This window comes from Drosophila pseudoobscura, chromosome 4, assembly GCF_009870125.1.
Source record: "Drosophila pseudoobscura strain MV-25-SWS-2005 chromosome 4, UCI_Dpse_MV25, whole genome shotgun sequence".
Classification (NCBI taxonomy): Eukaryota; Metazoa; Arthropoda; class Insecta; order Diptera; family Drosophilidae; genus Drosophila; species Drosophila pseudoobscura.
In genome coordinates this window covers 30,109,796-30,129,289 of record NC_046681.1, presented here as the reverse complement: position 1 = coordinate 30,129,289, position 19,494 = coordinate 30,109,796, and the positions used below count along the sequence as shown (strand labels likewise).

Sequence of the window (19,494 nt, the reverse complement as noted above, 5' to 3'; positions counted from 1 at the left end):
GCACCAGACCGTATCATGCGATGGAAGGACATTCAAAGCGAAAGAAAATGAGACAAAGAATAATGTCAGGAAAATGAGATACATACATACATGTATATGGTTGGCTGCTCGGCTTGAGGCACCGCCTCGGCTGGCCGCACGGCTGCGAGGAACTTTAGCATTGAGTATCGGACCCCGACATAAATTATATAGACGGATCCATCCGAGACATTAACCTAGTGGTCAGCCATAGGATCCGAGACGTGAACCATTGGAAAACCTAAAATTGTCAGTGTTGGACAATTAACATTTGAAAACCAATGCGCCAAGGCATTGCCAGACTGCTGGAAATCGTTGTGAAATTGTGGCGCGAATTTGAATTTCACTTTGCATTTAAACTCAAATTATTATATATATAAAAAATTTTATAATTTATTTTATTCGAAATAGCACATATTTGACGATGAGTGATACTGAAGTACACCATGTGGCCAATGACGCGCCAGCGCCACGCGTAGATACTGACGATGACAAGGTGCCAGTCAGAACCGAGTCAGAGACAGAGGAATTGCGAATTAGTGCAAGGCGGAATACGCCAAAATCAAAGGGGAACTTCTGCTGCATAGCCAAAGAGTGTAAGCTTGAAGGCCATCTTGAAGACATTCCCCATATACCTCCCTGTTAACCCGCAGACTATAGCGAGTACTCCAACCTGATTGATTCGCTGCACATCATGCCTCGTATTATGATTCACCATCGCCGATTCAAGGTCAACTCCACCTACGGCCTCACGCTCAACATCAGGAACAATGGACTGGTAGGCTATCACCCATATATTCGAGTCCTCAATCTTCGTCGCTGATCAACCCACACCCATACAGTATCCCCGACTGATCCAAGTAAGCACGGACAGCCCCGTGGACACATCCATCTCGATACCCGAATTGGATCTGCATCGCTACCTGGAAACCGACCAGACGCTAGAGGTGAAGATCTGGATCCGAGCCACCACCTCGCGTGATATCAACCGAAGGCGCCACATTTACGTCGAGTCCTTTCACCCGAACATCATCTTCCAAGTGCCCATCATTGGTATGTCTCCCACTCAGATATCAGTCCCCAGTCTGTACGATGCCCCTCTATAGTGGTGTACAAGCTAGAGGAACCCTCATTATGCGAGTTCTTAACCCTGCCGCGCTGCGTCCCTAACAACAAGTCGTACTACGAGATGATCATATACAATCCCACAAAAGAACGCATCCGAATGCGCTTCAGAAAGTATGTACTAGTCGTTCAAATTACATCACCGAATCCAATCTGAATGCTGACTCCCATTGCAGCACAAATCGGGGACTGACTTTGAACACTCTGAACAAGGATCTGCTGCCGCCAAAGGACTATATCAAAGTGCTCCTGGTATTCCACGCCCAGAAGCTGCAGTCGCTGAAGGGATTCTTCAACATTAAGTTCGGTGTGAGTAGGTATTCGTGACAAGAGATCAGTCGCCGTCGCAGCATTCATACGATTAATTTCTCCCTTCCTAGGTGCATCCAAAATTATCATTTTCGACTTCACGGCCAAGTCGATGGGCGTTCATTTGAGTGGAGGTAGCGTATCCTTCGGCCTGACCAAGTTCTCCCGCGAGGAGCAACGCACTATAACCGTGTGCAACGAGTCGCCACACGAGGTGAGGGTGTCCTGCAATTTCGACGGAAACCCGAATCTGGCAGAGTCGGCGTCGCAGAGCATTGACTCCCATTTCTCGAACAAACTGATCGATGAGGCCGTCAGCATGCGCAGCGTCCTTCTCTTCGACTTTGAGGAAAATCCCAACATACAGAACGTCAGATACAGCATCTCAGCCGCCAAGCACTTCGGGTTCGTTACGCCGCACTCGATTCCATCCTGGTCGTCGGCGGAAATCGTCGTGAGCTTTAGGCCCTTGTACGACGCCACGGAACCCTTCCCAGACGATGCGGAGCCACCGTACTTCCAGCGCACCCGCCTCACCTTTTGCATTACCGATTCCGAAGATTGCATCGAGTCGCACTTCCTCGTTGTCTCCGGAGAGATTGACGGCATCGAGGTGGAGGTGTATCCCAAGTTGATTGACTTTCGCAAGATCTATCTAGGGGAGGAGCACTGCTCCCAAATCAAGATCCTTAATGTGGATGGTGAGTCTGAAGACTTTGCCGACCACTTCATCTACATATATATGTCCTCTGGTTACTTCCAGCTGTGCCCGCCAAGGTGGCCTACAAGGACACTCTCGAGCCGGACATGGGCGGGGTGCGCATGACGCCCATGGAGGGATTTTCTCTGGAGCCCTGCTGCCGGGGCACCTTTAACCTGTCCTTCTACACCACCCATCCCGCCCGTTTCACGATCACGCTGCGCTTTAAGGTAGTGAATGGAGCCCACTACAAGGTCTACCTCAAGTGAGTGATCAGAAAATTTCCGTTAGCACGACCTCCTACCAACAACTCCTCCATCCTGCTTCCAGAGGAACTGGGCAGCATGTCCAGCTGCGCACCTTTCCACAACTCGTAGAATTCGGCAGCATACCCATGGCCGTGCCTCAGAAGCGGTATATGCTGCTCATGAATCCGCTGGCGGTGCCTATTACGCTGCAGGTGAAGGCCAGCGACGATGGGGAGGAGCAGCCGTTGGTGCTGAATATTCGCGACTCCACGGAGATGCTGCCCATCACTGTGCGGGATCCCATCAAGCACTTGCAACGGGCCCACGAGGACATGCGCAACGATTCTCTGGAGTACAACAGCATTAACCTGACGTCAAACACGCCGGATATGCTGTCTATGAAGTCCCTCCACATAAACGAGTCCTTGTACAGCATGGAATTCGAGGAGGAAGTGATGGGTAATACCATCTCTAATGGATACTGATCCACGGATAATTTGATATCTGTTTCCTTAGAGCCCGTTCCAATGTTGGCCAGTCACCTGCTGACGAACCTGAAGAAGCAGAAGATTTTCGACAAGACGGAGACTGACAAGCGGGTGATCCAGGAGGCGCTGCATGGACTCATCAATACCAAGTACTTCTCCATATTCACCAAGCACAACAACTTTATTTTCATGGACTGGAACGCGATACCCAGTGACCCGCGTGAGGTCTACTGCGACAACGAGATTATCTACCTGCGGCCTAACACTGGACGCACCATCACCATCCTGCTGATCCCCAACCAGGTGGGGTACTTCCATCGCGCCCTCAACGTCCGCATCTGCCCCTCAGTTCTGTCCAATTCGGGCTCCAGTGAGGATCATCAAAGCGTGAAGACGCTCATCAAGTCGGATTTTCTGTGCTCCAAGCTATGGTTCGAGTACAACTGCGTGACCCCAGAGATTGAGTGGACCAACATGGTGGACCTCTCGCCTAGGACTGTCTATGCGGGCGAGAAGTACGAGTTTGACATGAGCTTCTATAACAGATCCACCACCGGTGGTTTTCTGCACTTTGATGTCATTGTGAGCATCTATTCATCCATTCTGCGTGTCGATTTGGTTTAACCCACGTCTCCTCCGATAGCCAAACGAGATGAATTTTCGGGATGGAATCTGGAAGTTTTACATTGGCTCTGGTTCTCGCATCTTCGCTAAATGCACGGTCACCTTTCGCTCTCTGGGCAATACCCGGCTTACGGGTCTGGTCAAGATTGTAGGCGCCCCTCGGCCCTACCCCTTTCATCTGATCGCCAACGTCCTGCCCACTGAGATACGCATCTCGCCCACCTATGTGCACCATCGCCTGCAGACCTATGAGCTTCACAAGGTCCACTTCTACATAGACAACTACACGCCCACCAACACTAAGCTAACAATGAATTTGGTAAGGAAAATGTCAGTTATTCTGTTCTTAGCTATCACTTTTGTATGCTCTTTCTATAGAAGGACACCACCGGTCAATATCTGACAACAAGGGGCGGAGTACTGGCCTCGACTGGACAGAGCATGTACACCACGTTGGTGGCGATATTCCCCGATCCAGACCTCTACCAGAACATCCTTTATGTGGACTTGCAGTTTGACCACGTGATGGAGATACCCATCACGTTCCTGGTAGAGGGAGTGCCGCTGTACTTTGAGCCCAACATAAGAGAGGGCTTCGATGCTGGGCTGCTCTACACCGACACCAAGGAAGAGTTCCACGACAAAATCTACAACCACCGCTTCCCTGTGAAGGTGATCAATAAGGGCCTCCGCTCCTACCGCGTCACCATCACCCGCCTGAAGACCTACGCCCAGAAAAATGGACGATTCTCCTCCTGCTCCTCTCAGCCACTGACGGCCCGTTTTGATATAATGCCCAAGCATCTCTACCTACCCCCGGAATGCGTGGAAACCCTGGAGATAATGACCAGCTCCTGCCAGGAGGGCGTGGTTTTCAGCGACTTTCTGCTGCAGGTCACCGACCAAAAATATCCGCAGCGCAAATACACCATCAAGGTCACGGCCAAGGCCACATTCACCGACTGCCAGCTGATCTGGAACCGCAAGCAGATGCTCTTCCAATACCATAGCTGTGAGCCGCTGAGGGAGCGCTCAAACGTACAGACCCCTATTCTGATCAACCAGCATTCGGTTCCCATTGCCGAGGTTAGGCTCCAGGCCACAGGGCCCTTTCGAATCAAGGAGCTCTACGAGGACTCATTCGAAAAGGAGATCCTCATGCCCATCGAGTCGCTGCAGCACAAGGAGATATTTGTCATCCTTAACAGGGCGGCCATGAAGCAGTTGTTCTGCAAGCAGATGGAGGGTCGCATCAGCGTCTGGGCCCTGGGGCGACAATTAAACGCGCTCTCCCTGAAGGTCTCTGTCCAGGCGCCTGACGTACTCATCCTCCAGCCCGAGGTGGTGCTCTTCGACCGTGGCATACCATTCGACAGCAACGTAAGTCTCATCAATCAGGGCTGCCTGCGGGCCGAATTCAAGTGGAAGCGCCTGGAGACGTCCGAGCAGTTCGTGGGAGACATTGATGATCCGGAGGGCATGGTCGCCGACTTCCTCTCGGAAATCCTGCGCATGCTCGAGTACAACTTCAGCTGCGAGGACGAGCCCAACATGACCCTCCGCTACCAGCAGTGCCGCTGCCAATTCAGCCACCACTCGGAGACGGGCGACCTCATCCTGGAGATACTCGATGAGATCGTCAACGACCTGGATCTCAGCCACCGACCCCTTGTATACCCAAAGGAGGAACAGTCTGGAGAAGACACCGCAATGGAGCAGAACAGCACCACGAGCTTCGTGCGTGACACCATCTACGACCTGCTCAACAGACTCCACGTCGATTCCAGTGACCAGCTTTCTCCCGCCTCCTCGGAGTACTGTTTCGCCGAGCGCTTCATTTACTTCCACGAGAAGCAGGGCGAGGTGGAGGTGCCCGACGTCCAGCCGGACCACCAATGCCTGCTGCACTTGCCCCACATTCGGCGCTCACACGAAATGCGGGCCCTCTTCCAGCTCACGGTTGTGGGCGGACGCAGCCAGTACTTATCGGTCACTTTGGTCAATCTCGCACAGAAGATCAAGTTCCACAAGGAGAGCGTTTACCTAGGGACTAAGGTAGGCACATGAACAGGCACAGGACACTCCACTCGCTCTCCTTTATCTCATCTTGTCTCCCCTTCAGCCGTGGTACGAGAGTTTCAATGCCGTAGTGCGCGTCACGAACGTGACCAAATACCATCTACAACTGGTGGTCCTGGAGATTCCGCCGGAGAGATCACAGGAGAAGCGTTTCATCGAGGGCTACTGCAAGCTAGTCAGCAGCGATTACATTCACTTGGAACCTCTGGCCAGCGACCAGATTCGGGTCAAAGGTGTCCTCGGCTTCAGCGAGAGCTTCTTCCACACTTTCGGGGTGGTGATCAACGCCAGTGCCTCGAACCAATTTTGTCTGAGGGGCCAAGGGGTGATGCCCATTTTGGAGACGGACTCGAAGCTGAAAGGGGTCCCCCAGGAGCAGCTTGCTATCCTGGAGGAATATCGCCTGTTGCAGCGCATCTACTACTATGAGATGTTCAAGAGCATCACCGAGACGGATGGGGAGCTGACCGCAGCCGGTGGCGAGGAGGAAGGCATACAGGAGGATGTCATATCCGAAGATTTCAGTCAGCTCTCGGAGAGCGAAGAGGATATGTCCAGTGCGCGACAGCGCTATCACGACACCCAGCTGTTCAAAATGGTCCGGAGCTACGTGCTGGTCAACAACAACCAGGAGCTGCCCCACGCTACCATTCTCAAGCAGATGCTTCTCGGCGAGCGATATCGCAACCGCCTCCGCGACAGCTCCGAGTTGTATGCCAAGCACCAAGAGGTCTACCAGAGCCAGCAGAAACTCCACAAGGCGGCCAGCTACAAGCTGCCGCCGAATGTGAAGCACTTCACCGTCCAACCCATTCCCTGCGAGCAGCAGGGCCACATCCTGGACCTTGGTCATCTCAATCGCAACACCTTGCGCCGCTTCGAACTGCAGCTGCACTTCTTCGGCCCCGGGAAGCTGATAGCCGCCGCCCGCACGGCTGTCCGGATACCCGGTCTCTTTGTCGACTTTAGCATTAGCCCCGAACTGCAGTGAGTATCAAAAGTTGAAGGCGAAATGTAAATCACCATATATTCTATCTTATCTACGCGTCTCGATTCTCATTAGCGCTGATAAGAAATTCTCGTTCTGGTCCGAAAAGTGCACGGCTCTGGAGTACTTCAAGAAGAAATATCGAAACATGCTGGAGCGCCTGATGGATGCCCAGGATCCCAATCTGAAGCACGCCCACTCCTTCGATCTGGACCAACTGCTGAAACATCAGCGGTCACTGTTAGGCAAAGACCGGCACTTAATGGAGGAATACTACAACAGTCTCAATCTCTCGATCTATCCCGACCACAAGCATCACTTTACCCTTGCCAAAGTATACTCAGACAGTCAGATGAACTACTCCGGGGTCGATGTCCGAGTCGTTGGCTACTTCAAGCCAGAGTCGCGTTACTACCAAAAGAATCAATTGGTCGAGGACTACATATACATAGACGTGAGTAAACGTTTCACAAGCAAGCTTCTTTTCTATATCCTATATCCTTCCCTATAGCTTCACATGGGTCCTACCCTTCCTATCCTGCTGAAAGGCTATATCGCCACTTGACTTATTTCTATTCATTGTGGGTGTTTGCGTTGAATATTATGGTTTATATATTGTGTTTATGTGCATTAATAAAGCTCTTCCTTCGATTTGGGAGGTGGGGTTCAACAGTACATGTTCAGCTGTCGAAAGAAATAGTGAAAGATGAGTAACACGAGAAAGGAGCTTGTCACGGGCAGACCCGCCGCTTTGATCCACCCGAGTATGTTATAGTCGTCTGGATAGAACTCGAACTGCTCGGTGGGAATCTCACCGCAGTTGGAGATGACGACCGGCTGCACGGGAAAGTCATCCGTGTCTGTTTTTACCTGATAGGAAACGAAAAATGTATTATTCAGAGAAAATAGAGGATCAGATTCAGGGGTTACTCACATCTTCTATGGCATAGATTGTGTCCATGCCCTCGAGAACCTTTCCGAAGACCGTGTGTTTACCGTCCAGCCACTTGGCACCAACTGTCGTTACATAAAACTGGCATCCGTTGGTATCTGGTCCCCGGTTCGCCATGCCCAGATACCCGGGACGGTTATGCTCAACTGCCAGGGCCTTGTCCTCATCCTCAAAGTAGTCGCCGTAGATGCTAATGGAGCCGGTACCGTCGCCGTGTAGGATGTCTCCGCCTTGAACCAGAAATCGATCCACCACCCGGTGGAAGCGGGCACCCACGTAGCTGGTACCGTTGATTCCGCGCAGGCAAATATGCCGGAAGTTGGCCACCGTCTTGGGGGCCAGCTTTCCAAACAGGCCGAAGGTGATCCGCCCTATGGGCTGCTTATTGTGTTTCACGTCCATGAAGATCCTTGAGGTGACCGTAAAGCTGAGTCCACTGACGGTGGCCAGTAAGCCATAGCAGTAGAGTGCCACATGGATGAACTTCATAGCGAATAGTGGAGGACTAGACTGGACTGAACGCGCTGATGAAATAAACTGAAACAGAATGAATAACAGAATTGTGGGTCGCGGGTGCCGCGAGGAAGCCGCACAAGTTTCAGGTTAAGTGCAACCCCTAGGTGGGACGGGGCGGAAATCGATTTGTTTGGCGGATGGACAGAGCAGACACCAGAAGTGGGAGAAGTTTAAATTCATCATATGACTTGGTCTTTAATAATGTAGACATAGGCTCTTAAAGCTACAATAGTAAGGGGATTCGTAAAATTGGGGCGTACAAAATTCAAAGCGATCGATCTCTCGATAAGTACAAAGTAACAATATCTTGTCCACTACCTAAACTTGTCTTCTGGGCTATACAAGTAATGATTAAATAACTTAAGGATATGACCTACATCTACTGACATATACCAGATACATACATATATACAGAGCTATAATAACTAAGGGGCGGGCAGGTACAGGCAGGAGGCCTGACCTGGCTACAGTCTTCAGTGGCTTCAGTGAACGGCTAACGGCTAATGGGGGACATGGCCAGCCTCTATTGTGGAAAATAACGCAGATTATGTGTAAATATGTGTTTCCGTGTGCGTGTGCGTCTGCGTCTGAGATCTATACAACTGAATCTTCCTGGGAAGATTCGGGCAAATTCTACATGCGCTTATTTTGCGGGTGCACGTACTTGCAAGACTTGCCCATTTTGCAGTGACCCCGCATGAACTGCTTGCAGATGCCCGTGTTGCCGCCTCTATTGGAGCCAGATCCCGCTGTGCGCCAATTGCCACCGGAGTTCTCCTGGAAGTTATTGCCGCCACTGCGCCAGTTACCGCCGCCTCCATTGTTCTTATTTCGATTATTATTGTTATTCCGTGGTCCGCCACCGTTGGGCATCGGGCCCAGTCCAGGCCCGGGACCCATTGGACCATTTGGACTGTTGTTCATCATAGGTCCGTTGGGTCCCATTGGACCATTGGGACTGTTGTGCATCATGGGTCCATTGGGTAGCATGCCTGGGCCGGGGCCAGGTCCGATTCCAGGTCCCAGTCCAGGTCCTAGTCCAGGTCCTAGTCCAGGTCCAAGTCCTGGTCCGGGTCCGTTCATCATCATCGGATTGAATCCTTGGTTGAATGGTTGAGGGGGGCCAGATGCATAGGGAGGACCTCCGGGACTGCCAAACTGATTTCCCATATAGTTTTGGGGCGGCATTCCTCCCATATTGTTAATATCCATGCCGACCGGTCCCATTTGGTTCTGCCAGATTGGAGCGTTAATTGGTCCGGGAACTGGTCCAGGAACGGGTCCTTGCATCGGCATCTGCTGGTTGGGAGGAAGATTTACTCCGTTGGGCATAAAGTTGTTGGCGAACGGCTGAAAGGGATTGTTGGTCATCATGTTGGGGGGTCCTCCATGACCCGGGCCCATCATGTTGTTCATGCCACCGTCATTGTAGGAAATGTCAGGGCCACCGGAGTTGCCTCCGACGCCTCCGATGCCACTGGGAGCATAGCCTTTGGGCTCGGGCCACGTGAGGTCGCTGTAGTCGTTGACAGCATCGTGGTTACCGGTGAGGTCATCCATTGGGATGACCGGAATGTCGTGGGCAAAGTGGGGTTCCAGCTCTGCCTCGGCGGCGCTGTCCGGAATCATGTCCGTTGAGAAGTAGAGCGCTCGTAACGTTGTCGCCTCGCGTTCGGCCTGAACCTGGCGCTGTTTGGATAGGTTGCCGTTGGGGTGATCCGGCACGTTGTCCACCTCAATGAGGGGGCGCCACTCCATTTGCGGCTGCATGGAGTCATCGAAGCCTCGCCGGGAAATGTTCAAGGCGTCGCGCTCGCTATACCGCTCCAGGTTCTTCATTTCGGTGAACGTCTGCTTGGTAACGTTAACTCGCTCGGATAGATCCACCTCGAAGAAGCGGATTTGGGTGAGCTTGTCCTCCGGCTGCCAAGTTAGCTTCTTTTTGGGGCCCTTGCGACGATGCAGCATCAGAACGCCGGGTGGGCCATCAGGTCCGCATCCTGGTCCCGGCTTTTTAGGCTCCTCGGGCACGTCTTCGGCGCCATCAGAGCCGGCCTCAACAGCGTCGACGCTCTCACCGCCCGCCTTCTCCTTCTGCACCTTCTGCTCAATGTCCTCTTTAACCCGCTTCAATGGTATATCATCGTCATCCGCATCAACGGACCCATTGGGTGAACTCGAGCGACACTCATCGTTCTCCTTGGTGCTGTCGTCCGACTTTTCGTCTCCCTTCGACTCGTCCAGGGTGTCCTGGTAGAACTTCAGCGGAGCCAATGGCGCATCCTTGTCCGTAGGCGAGTTGGCCGACTGTGTCCGCTTGCGCTTTACCACCTTTTTGGGTTCGATGGATGCTGCCAGGGCATCCGAGAAGAGATTCGTCTCCACCAACGTACAAACTGTAAGCAAAAAGTCGAAACAGATCGTAAGTAAGAAATCATAGAAGGGATTTTTTAATTAGATATATTATATTATGATTATTTATACAGATCTGTACAATTGGTGGCTTTTGCTTTTCCCCCTGTTTGCTCTTTTAATATAACCCTATGGGCGCTATGGATACCCTACTCAATAAAGTATTATATAAAATGATCACAGACGTCGGGTCTGGAATAACGCATCGGTACACTGCTTGTGGTTGTTTGAATGTGTGAGCAGGCAGGCAGGCAGGCTGGCTCCTTATCCGTCGAATCGACAGAGGAAATAGAGATAAAGCCAAGGCCGAAGCCCCTGCGCAGGTGACGCACTACAGTGATCGGGGTGTGGGTGGAACACTGGCAAGCGTCTTCTCAGTTCTCAGATATTGGTAGCACCAGGGAGATGGGAATCACACCCGACACACACACACTCGCACCAAATGCTGATGATCTTGAAGATCAGACCCCACGACAAACAGCTTGGTGGCAGTCTGCTGATCGATCTGACGAGTGTGCGCTTCTCTACCGTGGGTACCAAAACCAAAACAAGAACCGCCAGCTCAAGTTAACATTGTCTTGGGTTTTATTTTCGTTCAATGCATTTTTTATTCAATAGAAAAAGTAAATTTTTCTAATGGAAAATCGTTTTTATTTGTATGTGGGCTGGCAAGTGAATCTACATACCTTAAAAGCTTAACCTAAAGCAGTAACGAGTACGTTTAAAGAGATTTATATACTTAACACCAGGCAGACACTTGGCACCAGGCCCAGTCTTCGTCTTGTACTGATGCGCATGCGCAGTGACACCGCAGAAGCGACACCGTCGCTGTCGTCTGGACAGGGCAATCATCCGCAAATCCACACATCCAACATACACTTTCTTCTAATATTCATATCATTCCAAAACTGGATATCAGTTGCTTAGCCACAAGCCATGACTCCAAAGGAATCGAGTAGATAGCCAATTGATTGTGTAATTGAAATGCACGGCCCCCATATTTTCTGGTTTTTTGTATCTTCTGTTTGAGAAGCCTGAATTTAGTCCAATTGTCGTGAAACTGCCCCCCAGCTAGAATTAAACACCTTCAATCGGGAATAGATCAACAAATAATACAGAAAACACGGTTTTCTGATAACTGAATCGACAAAAAAAAAATGTAGCAAAAACCACCAATATACGACGACCTGTGAATAAACGCTGAGAGAAAAGGGGATTAGTAAGGAAGTTTGGAATAGGAGATGCTTACTCTTTTTGGGAGCGATCAGCTTGGCCGCTCCTGGTCGCTCCACGTGGCCGGTTACATTGCTCATGTCGATCTTGGGCTTCTTCTCCGTCGGCGAGTCTCGGGGCGGTGGCGAGGGCCTCTTTACAGTGGACGACAGCAGGGCTGATGGTGTCGGGACGATGGATGTGGGCTTCTTCAGTCCCTTTCGAGAGGGAGGAGGCGGCGCCTCTTCTGTAAGTCCGTGCGATCTGAATTTGGACTGATACGTCTTAACAGTGGCCGCCTTGTCAGTGTCGCGTCTGATTTCTATGGATATCGATGCCTTTCGGGACATGATAGGTATCGATCTGGGCTTTTGAGTCTCGCTCTCAGCCTTTTCCTTCTTTTCTACAGTACCCGTGGCCGGTGAATGAGCCGGGGATAGAGTTGGCGCTGGTGGAGGCATCAGCTTGTTGTCTTTCTCTTGCTTCGTTGCCGTCGACGAAGACTTATCCTTCTCCTTGTCGCGGTTACGATCTTTGGACGAGCTCGAGCTCGAGGAGGAGGAACTCGACGACGACGACGATGAAGAGGACTTTGACTTGTGCTTATTCGAAGAGGACGACGAGGATGAACTACTACGCTCCTTATCTTTACTGGAGCTAGAACCAGAGCTAGAGCGAGACTTGTCCTTGTCACGGTGTTTGTCGCTGGAACTCGAACTGCGATGGGACGAAGAGGACGACGAGCTCTTTGACGAGCTCTTCGATGATGAGGACGACGACGACTTATGGCTAGATGAGGACGACCTGTGACTGGACGAAGACTTTCTATCCTTCTCACGATCTTTCTCAGACCGTTTACTCTTGTCTCGGGCGCTCTTATGCTTCTTATTATCAACCTCCTCCCCGGATTTAACCTCTGCTGAACAACTATCATCTAAACTTGATTTTTTCAAATTCTGGAGACTGGCACTTGTCTCAGGACTTTTGCTGCTCTTAACACCAGCCTCAGATGGCTGCGTGGAACCATCATCGTCAACATTATTCATATCATCTGTGTCCAAATGCTCGACTGACTTCCATTTTATGGTTATGCTGTTGTGGTTGTTGCTATTTTGGGCCGAGGCAATGGTGTAGTTCATGGTCACCGGCGTTCCCGCACTATCCGTGCTGTCCGACGACGAGGCAGAGTCCACCGTACCACCAGTGGCCGGATCCGTCACTGTGGCCGCTGTAACCCCAATCTGGGGCGGAATGGCAGGCACCGCCGCTGCAGGTGCACCACTCGTGTTCTCAGTCACAATCTTCAGCCATTGTTCGACTAGCCGCTTGGCTAGAATGCGAACACCTGGAAAGTTGACCGAAACAGTAATAAGTAATCCCTTCCAGGTACGAGCAGAGCACAGGTATATCGAGACGGGGATCAATAGACTCTTACTTACCTTCGTTGCCGCCATCCTTGCACAGAGCCTTGACCAAAATGGGTGCTGAATTTATCTTCAATCTATTCACATCTACTGGGGAAAGCAGCAGTAATTCTAGGATCTCCTGCACCAGGGGCCAGTTCATAGCTCGGATGGAGTCATTCAGCCAATTGTAAACCAAAGTCCATCCGTTCGAGGCCATGAAATCCCCCAGAAGCTCCGTCTTAGTCGACTTCAAAATTTGTACATAAACGCACTTGGAAACCAACTTCTTTGAATATTTCTGCATGAGTCTGCGAAAATTGGGAAACATAATTTATTAGATTGACGCTAGAGGGCGCTTCGACTTCGACGCGCTCTCAACTTACCCTGCTATGCGCTTCACTTCCAGAGCGCTCAAAATGCCACCATTGTTGTCTAGGAGCACCCGTAGGCACTTCAATAACTGTAATGGTACTATTCGCGGCTTCAAATACAAAAAGAAATTAAATCAAAAAAAGTTAGTAACTGGGCGGATTCCATCACTCAGCCGAAAACTCACCATTTTTCTCTCTATAGTATACAAAAATACGAAAAGGGTGGCAGCACTGTACCACAGCAACAGCTCTATTGCCGTCTCTTTCACACGCGTGCAGATTCGATCATGCGTGCGAGAACCAACGTTTTTGTGGGCGTGTGCGTGACTAATGCATACAATTTGTCCAAAGATTACGTAATTCCATTTAAAAACAGCTCTTAAAGCCTTGTGTGGTATATCTAGAATAGTAAAAACACCATACTGAGTACAAACTTGTATACTTGAAGATCGTAAAATTCCACTTTCAAAACTATATACATATTCCTCCTTTAGAGGCCACCAAATGCCAGTGCGTGAAATCAATATTTCAGGAGAATACCTATTTCGACTTCCTATTTAGTATTGGGACTAAGATAAATCTTCTCTGCAATTTCCAATCTGTTTGCATATGAGCTACGACGAAAAAGAAAAACGTGTTTCGCGTTTATACAGAGTTGCGCTTATCGAATGATAGCAATCGATAATTGGCCAACACAACCCTGCACTCTAAGACTAACAACTCGGTTTTTTCTATATCTTAGGAACAAAAAATTATGAACATGTAAAAAGTTTTTAATGCACGAATGTTTCTCGAGTTGAATTTCCTGCAACTAACTTTGACGTTCGATCAAAAGGTATACGGGAAATCTACTATCTCTCACCAGACTACTTTCTCATAGACAAGTTGGCAGCACCTTGCCACGACACAAAGACGTTCAATGACGCCATATTGATTTTCACGATTTTCTTTTCACACTGCGCAATTAAAACGCAACCAAATGAAATCCAACATATATGCGTTTTTATAGCAAAATGATTACAATATTAGCCACTCCGTTATTCTGTTTTTCTGCAACAATTAGCAAATTGCCATGCGTATATCAGATATCAGTTTTATAAAAGTTTCGTATGAACAACACGTCCACGCCCCAAATAGCTATGACTTGGCGACTTTCTCCGCAGACACTTCAGTAGTTTTATTTAAGCCTACCAGAAAATAAATAAGATTTTATATCGTCCTTACAGTTTTCGCTCAGATTATTTAGTTTTTTCGACGAAATTAGCGGAAGAAAAAACTCCAGCCGTGCGCTATGTGTGTGTATACAGAACAGTGTGACCGCGGACTTATCAATGGCATACGACCCTCAGAAATATACCGAAATATACCGTGTCATTTAAAAAATATACCGTAAACATACTGACGAATTCAAATTCTATTTTACATATTCCTATTTTTGATATTCTGTGGAATATTATTAGCTTGATGGAACATTTAGCCATGCCCACATAATTTTATCCGATTAATCAATCAATTTGCCACTTGACTGGTTTATTTTAAATACTTGCTTTAACTGCATTTTGCGTAAAAAAGGTTTTAGCGAAATGGTCAAACAAAAATGTTTTTGGCGAAATAGGTCAAAACAAAAAAACGAAAGAGGATAGTTGTTCATATTGCTCAATTTAGAGATTCCGTTGAATAATTCTGTCTAACGAAAACTTTTAGTTCTGCCCACATAATTTAAGTCCGTTGATGAATAAATTTTCTTCAAGATTGGCTAGATTTTAGTCCTTGCTTTTATTGTATTTTGGCTAAAACAAAGCTTAAACCAAATAGTTAAACAAACAAAAAAAACAGTCGCAATGTTGCTGGTATTTGAAGACATGATGCGTTTATATGCCTTTTTATATCCTATTATTATCTTGTATTTATATATCCTTGTATATCCTTATACCTATTCTTGGTCTCTATGGAAAGACGATGAGCTGCAAAATATCGTTGAAATAGGTTTAAAGCAGAGGCAAAATTGCATTAATTGGAGCCTGGGATGACAAACATAACAAAAATCACAAACAATAAAAATCAAAAATAATAATTATATAATTCCGACGAATTCCTCAATTTTGATCTTCCATCGAATATAATAGACTATATAGACCATTTAGCTATGCCCACATATTTTTATAAGATTGATGAATCAATTTTTTACTTAACTGGCTTAATTTAAACACTTGCTTTTATTGGATTTCTATATAACGTTGAAAATTAAATTTAATAGATTGCTGAAATCGACAAGACATACCATTATATACCGATATACCGTAAATATACCGTCGGTTCAATTTTGACCTCAAACAATACCGAAAAGACCCTTTACATAGTTCAACTACTTCAGCTAAATGGCTGAAAACTCTTCTTGATTCATGCCATCTTTCATCTGAACTTAAAAATAAAAAAGCTAACTTTCACCTGAACTTCTCTAAAATGATTAAATTTCATTCATTATTTTTGGTGAAAAATTTAAATAGCCCCTTGGCTCATAATCGTTACCCGTCAAGGATTGGAAACCATATTTCTCAATTTGGATGTTCCCTCGAATATTACTAGCTAGATAGCACATTTAGCCATGCCCACATATAAACTATTTTCTAACTAGTTTATTTTATCTCTTTATTGTTTAAGGTTTAAACAAAAAGGTCAACAAAAATAGTGGCAACGTAAGTGAGTATGAAATGTTGTAACATAAATGAGTATAGAATGTGACGTATGTATGTATGTATTCTTGCGATCGGGAGGGTCCTGCCAATCGACTGCCATCGGAAAAAGGGACATCCATTTTTTCACGATTTTCGCAAAAAATTATGATGGTTACATCATTAAAATTGCCAAAAATCGGCCTCATTTTCATAGTCGAGATTTTGATGCTGTTCGACAGTCTGGACTCTCACGATCCTGGGAGAGTTGGTCCTTTAACAATCGTCCCATAAATAGTCGAGATATAGCCTTTTGAAGATTTATATTTTGCATTTCATCATAGTACTGGGTTCTTCTGCTCACTATATCTCTGCCATACGGCACCCGATCGGAGTGCGGCATGTCTTTTCGAGATCGGGAGGGTCCTGCCAATCGACTGTCATCGGAAAAAGGGACATCCATTTTTTCACGATTTTCGCAAAAAATCATGATGGTTACATCATTAAATTTGCCAAAAATCGGCCTCATTTTCATAGTCGTGATTTTGATGCTGTTCGACAGTCTGGACTCTCACGATCCTGGGAGAGTTGGTCCTTTAACAATCGTCCCATAAATAGTCGAGATATAGCCTTTTGAAGATTTATATTTTGCATTTCATCATAGTACTGGGTTCTTCTGCTCACTATATCTCTGCCATACGGCACCCGATCGGAGTGCGGCATGTCTTTTCGAGATCGGGAGGGTCCTGCCAATCGACTGCCATCAGAAAAAGGGACATCCATTTTTTCACGATTTTCGCAAATAATCATGATGGTTACATCATTAAATTTTCCAAAAATCAGCCTCATTTTCATAGGCGAGATTTTGATGCCGTTCGACAGTCTGGACCTTCACTATCCTGGAAGAATTGGTCCTTCACCGATCAGCCCATAAATATCCCAGATATAGAATTTCGAACATTTAGATTTTGCATTTTATTAGAATACCGGTTTTTTCTTCACGCTATATCTCTGCTATACGGCGGCCGATCGGAGTGCGGCATGTCTTTTCGTGATCGGGAGGGTTCTGCCAATCGACTGCCATCGGAAAAAGGGACATCCATTTTTTCACGATTTTCGCAAATAATCATGATGGTTACATCATTAAATTTGCCAAAAATCGGACTCATTTTCATAGTCGAGATTTTGATGCTGTTCGACAGTCTGGACTCTCACGATCCTGGGAGAGTTGGTCCTTTAACAATCGTCCCATAAATAGTCGAGATATAGCCTTTTGAAGATTTATATTTTGCATTTCATCATAGTACTGGGTTCTTCTGCTCACTATATCTCTGCCATACGGCACCCGATCGGAGTGCGGCATGTCTTTTCGAGATCGGGAGGGTCCTGCCAATCGACTGTCATCGGAAAAAGGGACATCCATTTTTTCACGATTTTCGCAAAAAATCATGATGGTTACATCATTAAATTTGCCAAAAATCGGCCTCATTTTCATAGTCGTGATTTTGATGCTGTTCGACAGTCTGGACTCTCACGATCCTGGGAGAGTTGGTCCTTCAACAATCGTCCCATAAATAGTCGAGATATAGCCTTTTGAAGATTTATATTTTGCATTTCATCATAGTACTGGGTTCTTCTGCTCACTATATCTCTGCCATACGGCAGCCGATCGGAGTGCGGCATGTCGTTTCGAGATCGGGAGGGTCCTGCCAATCGACTGCCATCGGAAAAAGGGACATCCATTTTTTCACGATTTTCGCAAATAATCATGATGGTTACATCATTAAATTTGCCAAAAATCGGCCTCATTTTCATAGTCGAGATTTTGATGCTGTTCGACAGTCTGGACTCTCACGATCCTGGGAGAGTTGGTCCTTTAACAATCGTCTCATAAATAGTCGAGATGTAGCCTTTTGAAGATTTATATTTTGCATTTCATCATAGTACTGGGTTCTTCTGCTTACTATATCTCTGCCATACGGCACCCGATCGGAGTGCGGCATGTCGTTTCGAGATCGGGAGGGTCCTGCCCATCGACTGCCATCGGAAAAAGGGACATCCATTTTTTCACGATTTTCGCAAAAAATCATGATGGTTACATCATTAAATTTGCCAAAAATCAGCCTCATTTTCATAGGCGAGATTTTGATGCCGTTCGACAGTCTGGACCCTCACGATCCTGGAAGAGTTGGTCTTTCAACAATCGTCCCATAAATAGTCGAGATATAGCCTTTTGAAGATTTATATTTTGCATTTCATCATAGTACTGGTTTTTTCTGAACGCTATATCTCTGCTATACGGCAGCCGATCGGAGTGCGGCATGTCTTTTCGAGATCGGGAGGGTCCTGCCAATCGACTGCCATCAGAAAAAGGGACATCCATTTTTTCACGATTTTCGCAAATAATCATGATGGTTACATCATTAAATTTTCCAAAAATCAGCCTCATTTTCATAGGCGAGATTTTGATGCCGTTCGACAGTCTGGACCTTCACTATCCTGGAAGAATTGGTCCTTCACCGATCAGCCCATAAATATCCCAGATATAGAATTTCGAACATTTAGATTTTGCATTTTATTAGAATACCGGTTTTTTCTTCACGCTATATCTCTGCTATACGGCGGCCGATCGGAGTGCGGCATGTCTTTTCGTGATCGGGAGGGTTCTGCCAATCGACTGCCATCGGAAAAAGGGACATCCATTTTTTCACGATTTTCGCAAATAATCATGATGGTTACATCATTAAATTTGCCAAAAATCGGACTCATTTTCATAGTCGAGATTTTGATGCTGTTCGACAGTCTGGACTCTCACGATCCTGGGAGAGTTGGTCCTTTAACAATCGTCTCATAAATAGTCGAGATATAGCCTTTTGAAGATTTATATTTTGCATTTCATCATAGTACTGGGTTCTTCTGCTCACTATATCTCTGCCATACGGCAGCCGATCGGAGTGCGGCATGTCGTTTCGAGATCGGGAGGGTCCTGCCAATCGACTGCCATCGGAAAAAGGGACATCCATTTTTTCACGATTTTCGCAAATAATCATGATGGTTACATCATTAAATTTGCCAAAAATCGGACTCATTTTCATAGTCGAGATTTTGATGCTGTTCGACAGTCTGGACCCTCACTATCCTGGAAGAGTTGGTCCTTTAACAATCGTCTCATAAATAGTCGAGATGTAGCCTTTTGAAGATTTATATTTTGCATTTCATCATAGTACTGGGTTCTTCTGCTTACTATATCTCTGCCATACGGCACCCGATCGGAGTGCGGCATGTCGTTTCGAGATCGGGAGGGTCCTGCCCATCGACTGTCATCTGAAAAAGGGACATCCATTTTTTCACGATTTTCGCAAATAATCATGATG

The 19,494-nt window shown here is 47.3% G+C and overlaps 3 protein-coding genes across 5 annotated transcripts; 1 reads left to right on the top strand and 2 right to left on the bottom strand.

The window, feature by feature from the left end:
- The first annotated feature begins 404 nt into the window (after nucleotides 1-404).
- On the top strand, nucleotides 405-7,254 carry LOC6903288 (uncharacterized). Of its 2 annotated transcripts, XM_033379373.1 has the most exons (14): nucleotides 405-614; nucleotides 672-796; nucleotides 861-1,071; nucleotides 1,125-1,257; nucleotides 1,320-1,456; nucleotides 1,524-2,153; nucleotides 2,216-2,417; nucleotides 2,483-2,859; nucleotides 2,917-3,470; nucleotides 3,532-3,831; nucleotides 3,891-5,567; nucleotides 5,635-6,578; nucleotides 6,655-7,033; nucleotides 7,091-7,254. In XM_033379373.1, exons 1-14 carry the CDS (start codon nucleotides 443-445, stop codon nucleotides 7,142-7,144), a joined length of 5,895 nt encoding a protein of 1,964 aa, XP_033235264.1. In that variant the 5' UTR covers nucleotides 405-442; the 3' UTR covers nucleotides 7,145-7,254. The 2 variants fall into 2 exon arrangements, with proteins under 2 accessions (XP_033235264.1, XP_033235265.1); XM_033379374.1 differs by lacking the exons at nucleotides 405-614; nucleotides 672-796; nucleotides 861-1,071; nucleotides 1,125-1,257 and having other exon boundaries at nucleotides 1,346-1,452.
- On the bottom strand, nucleotides 7,166-8,084 carry ninaA (neither inactivation nor afterpotential A). The gene is made up of 2 exons (XM_001357083.4): nucleotides 7,514-8,084; nucleotides 7,166-7,449 (listed from the first exon to the last, which is right to left on the bottom strand). The coding sequence occupies exons 1-2, from the start codon at nucleotides 8,018-8,020 to the stop codon at nucleotides 7,246-7,248; spliced, it is 711 nt and encodes a 236-aa protein (XP_001357119.2). The 5' UTR covers nucleotides 8,021-8,084; the 3' UTR covers nucleotides 7,166-7,245.
- A 132-nt stretch (nucleotides 8,085-8,216) lies between these two features.
- Nucleotides 8,217-14,793, bottom strand: PNUTS (Phosphatase 1 nuclear targeting subunit). Of its 2 annotated transcripts, none has more exons than XM_015180177.2 (6): nucleotides 14,673-14,793; nucleotides 13,634-13,848; nucleotides 13,461-13,558; nucleotides 13,111-13,385; nucleotides 11,709-13,016; nucleotides 8,217-10,443 (listed from the first exon to the last, which is right to left on the bottom strand). In XM_015180177.2, exons 2-6 carry the CDS (start codon nucleotides 13,634-13,636, stop codon nucleotides 8,681-8,683), a joined length of 3,447 nt encoding a protein of 1,148 aa, XP_015035663.2. In that variant the 5' UTR covers nucleotides 13,637-13,848; nucleotides 14,673-14,793; the 3' UTR covers nucleotides 8,217-8,680. The 2 variants fall into 2 exon arrangements, with proteins under 2 accessions (XP_015035663.2, XP_002132477.3); XM_002132441.3 differs by lacking the exon at nucleotides 14,673-14,793 and adding an exon at nucleotides 13,989-14,154.
- Nucleotides 14,794-19,494: the final 4,701 nt, after the last annotated feature.

Bases quoted from the DNA above. Each gene is read 5' to 3' on its own strand.
- ninaA (XM_001357083.4), bottom strand. From the start codon at position 8,020: ATGAAGTTCATCCATGTGGCACTCTACTGCTATGGCTTACTGGCCACC. The intron at 7,450-7,513 runs GTGAGTAACCCC...GTTTCCTATCAG, and splicing joins CAATCTATGCCATAGAAGAT to GTAAAAACAGACACGGATGA.
- LOC6903288 (XM_033379373.1), top strand. From the start codon at position 443: ATGAGTGATACTGAAGTACACCATGTGGCCAATGACGCGCCAGCGCCA. The intron at 2,154-2,215 runs GTGAGTCTGAAG...GGTTACTTCCAG, and splicing joins CAAGATCCTTAATGTGGATG to CTGTGCCCGCCAAGGTGGCC. The intron at 5,568-5,634 runs GTAGGCACATGA...TCTCCCCTTCAG, and splicing joins GCGTTTACCTAGGGACTAAG to CCGTGGTACGAGAGTTTCAA.
- PNUTS (XM_015180177.2), bottom strand. The intron at 13,386-13,460 runs GTAAGTTGAGAG...CAATTTTCGCAG, and splicing joins GAAGTGAAGCGCATAGCAGG to ACTCATGCAGAAATATTCAA. The intron at 10,444-11,708 runs GTAAGCATCTCC...TTTTGCTTACAG, and splicing joins GCTGATCGCTCCCAAAAAGA to TTTGTACGTTGGTGGAGACG.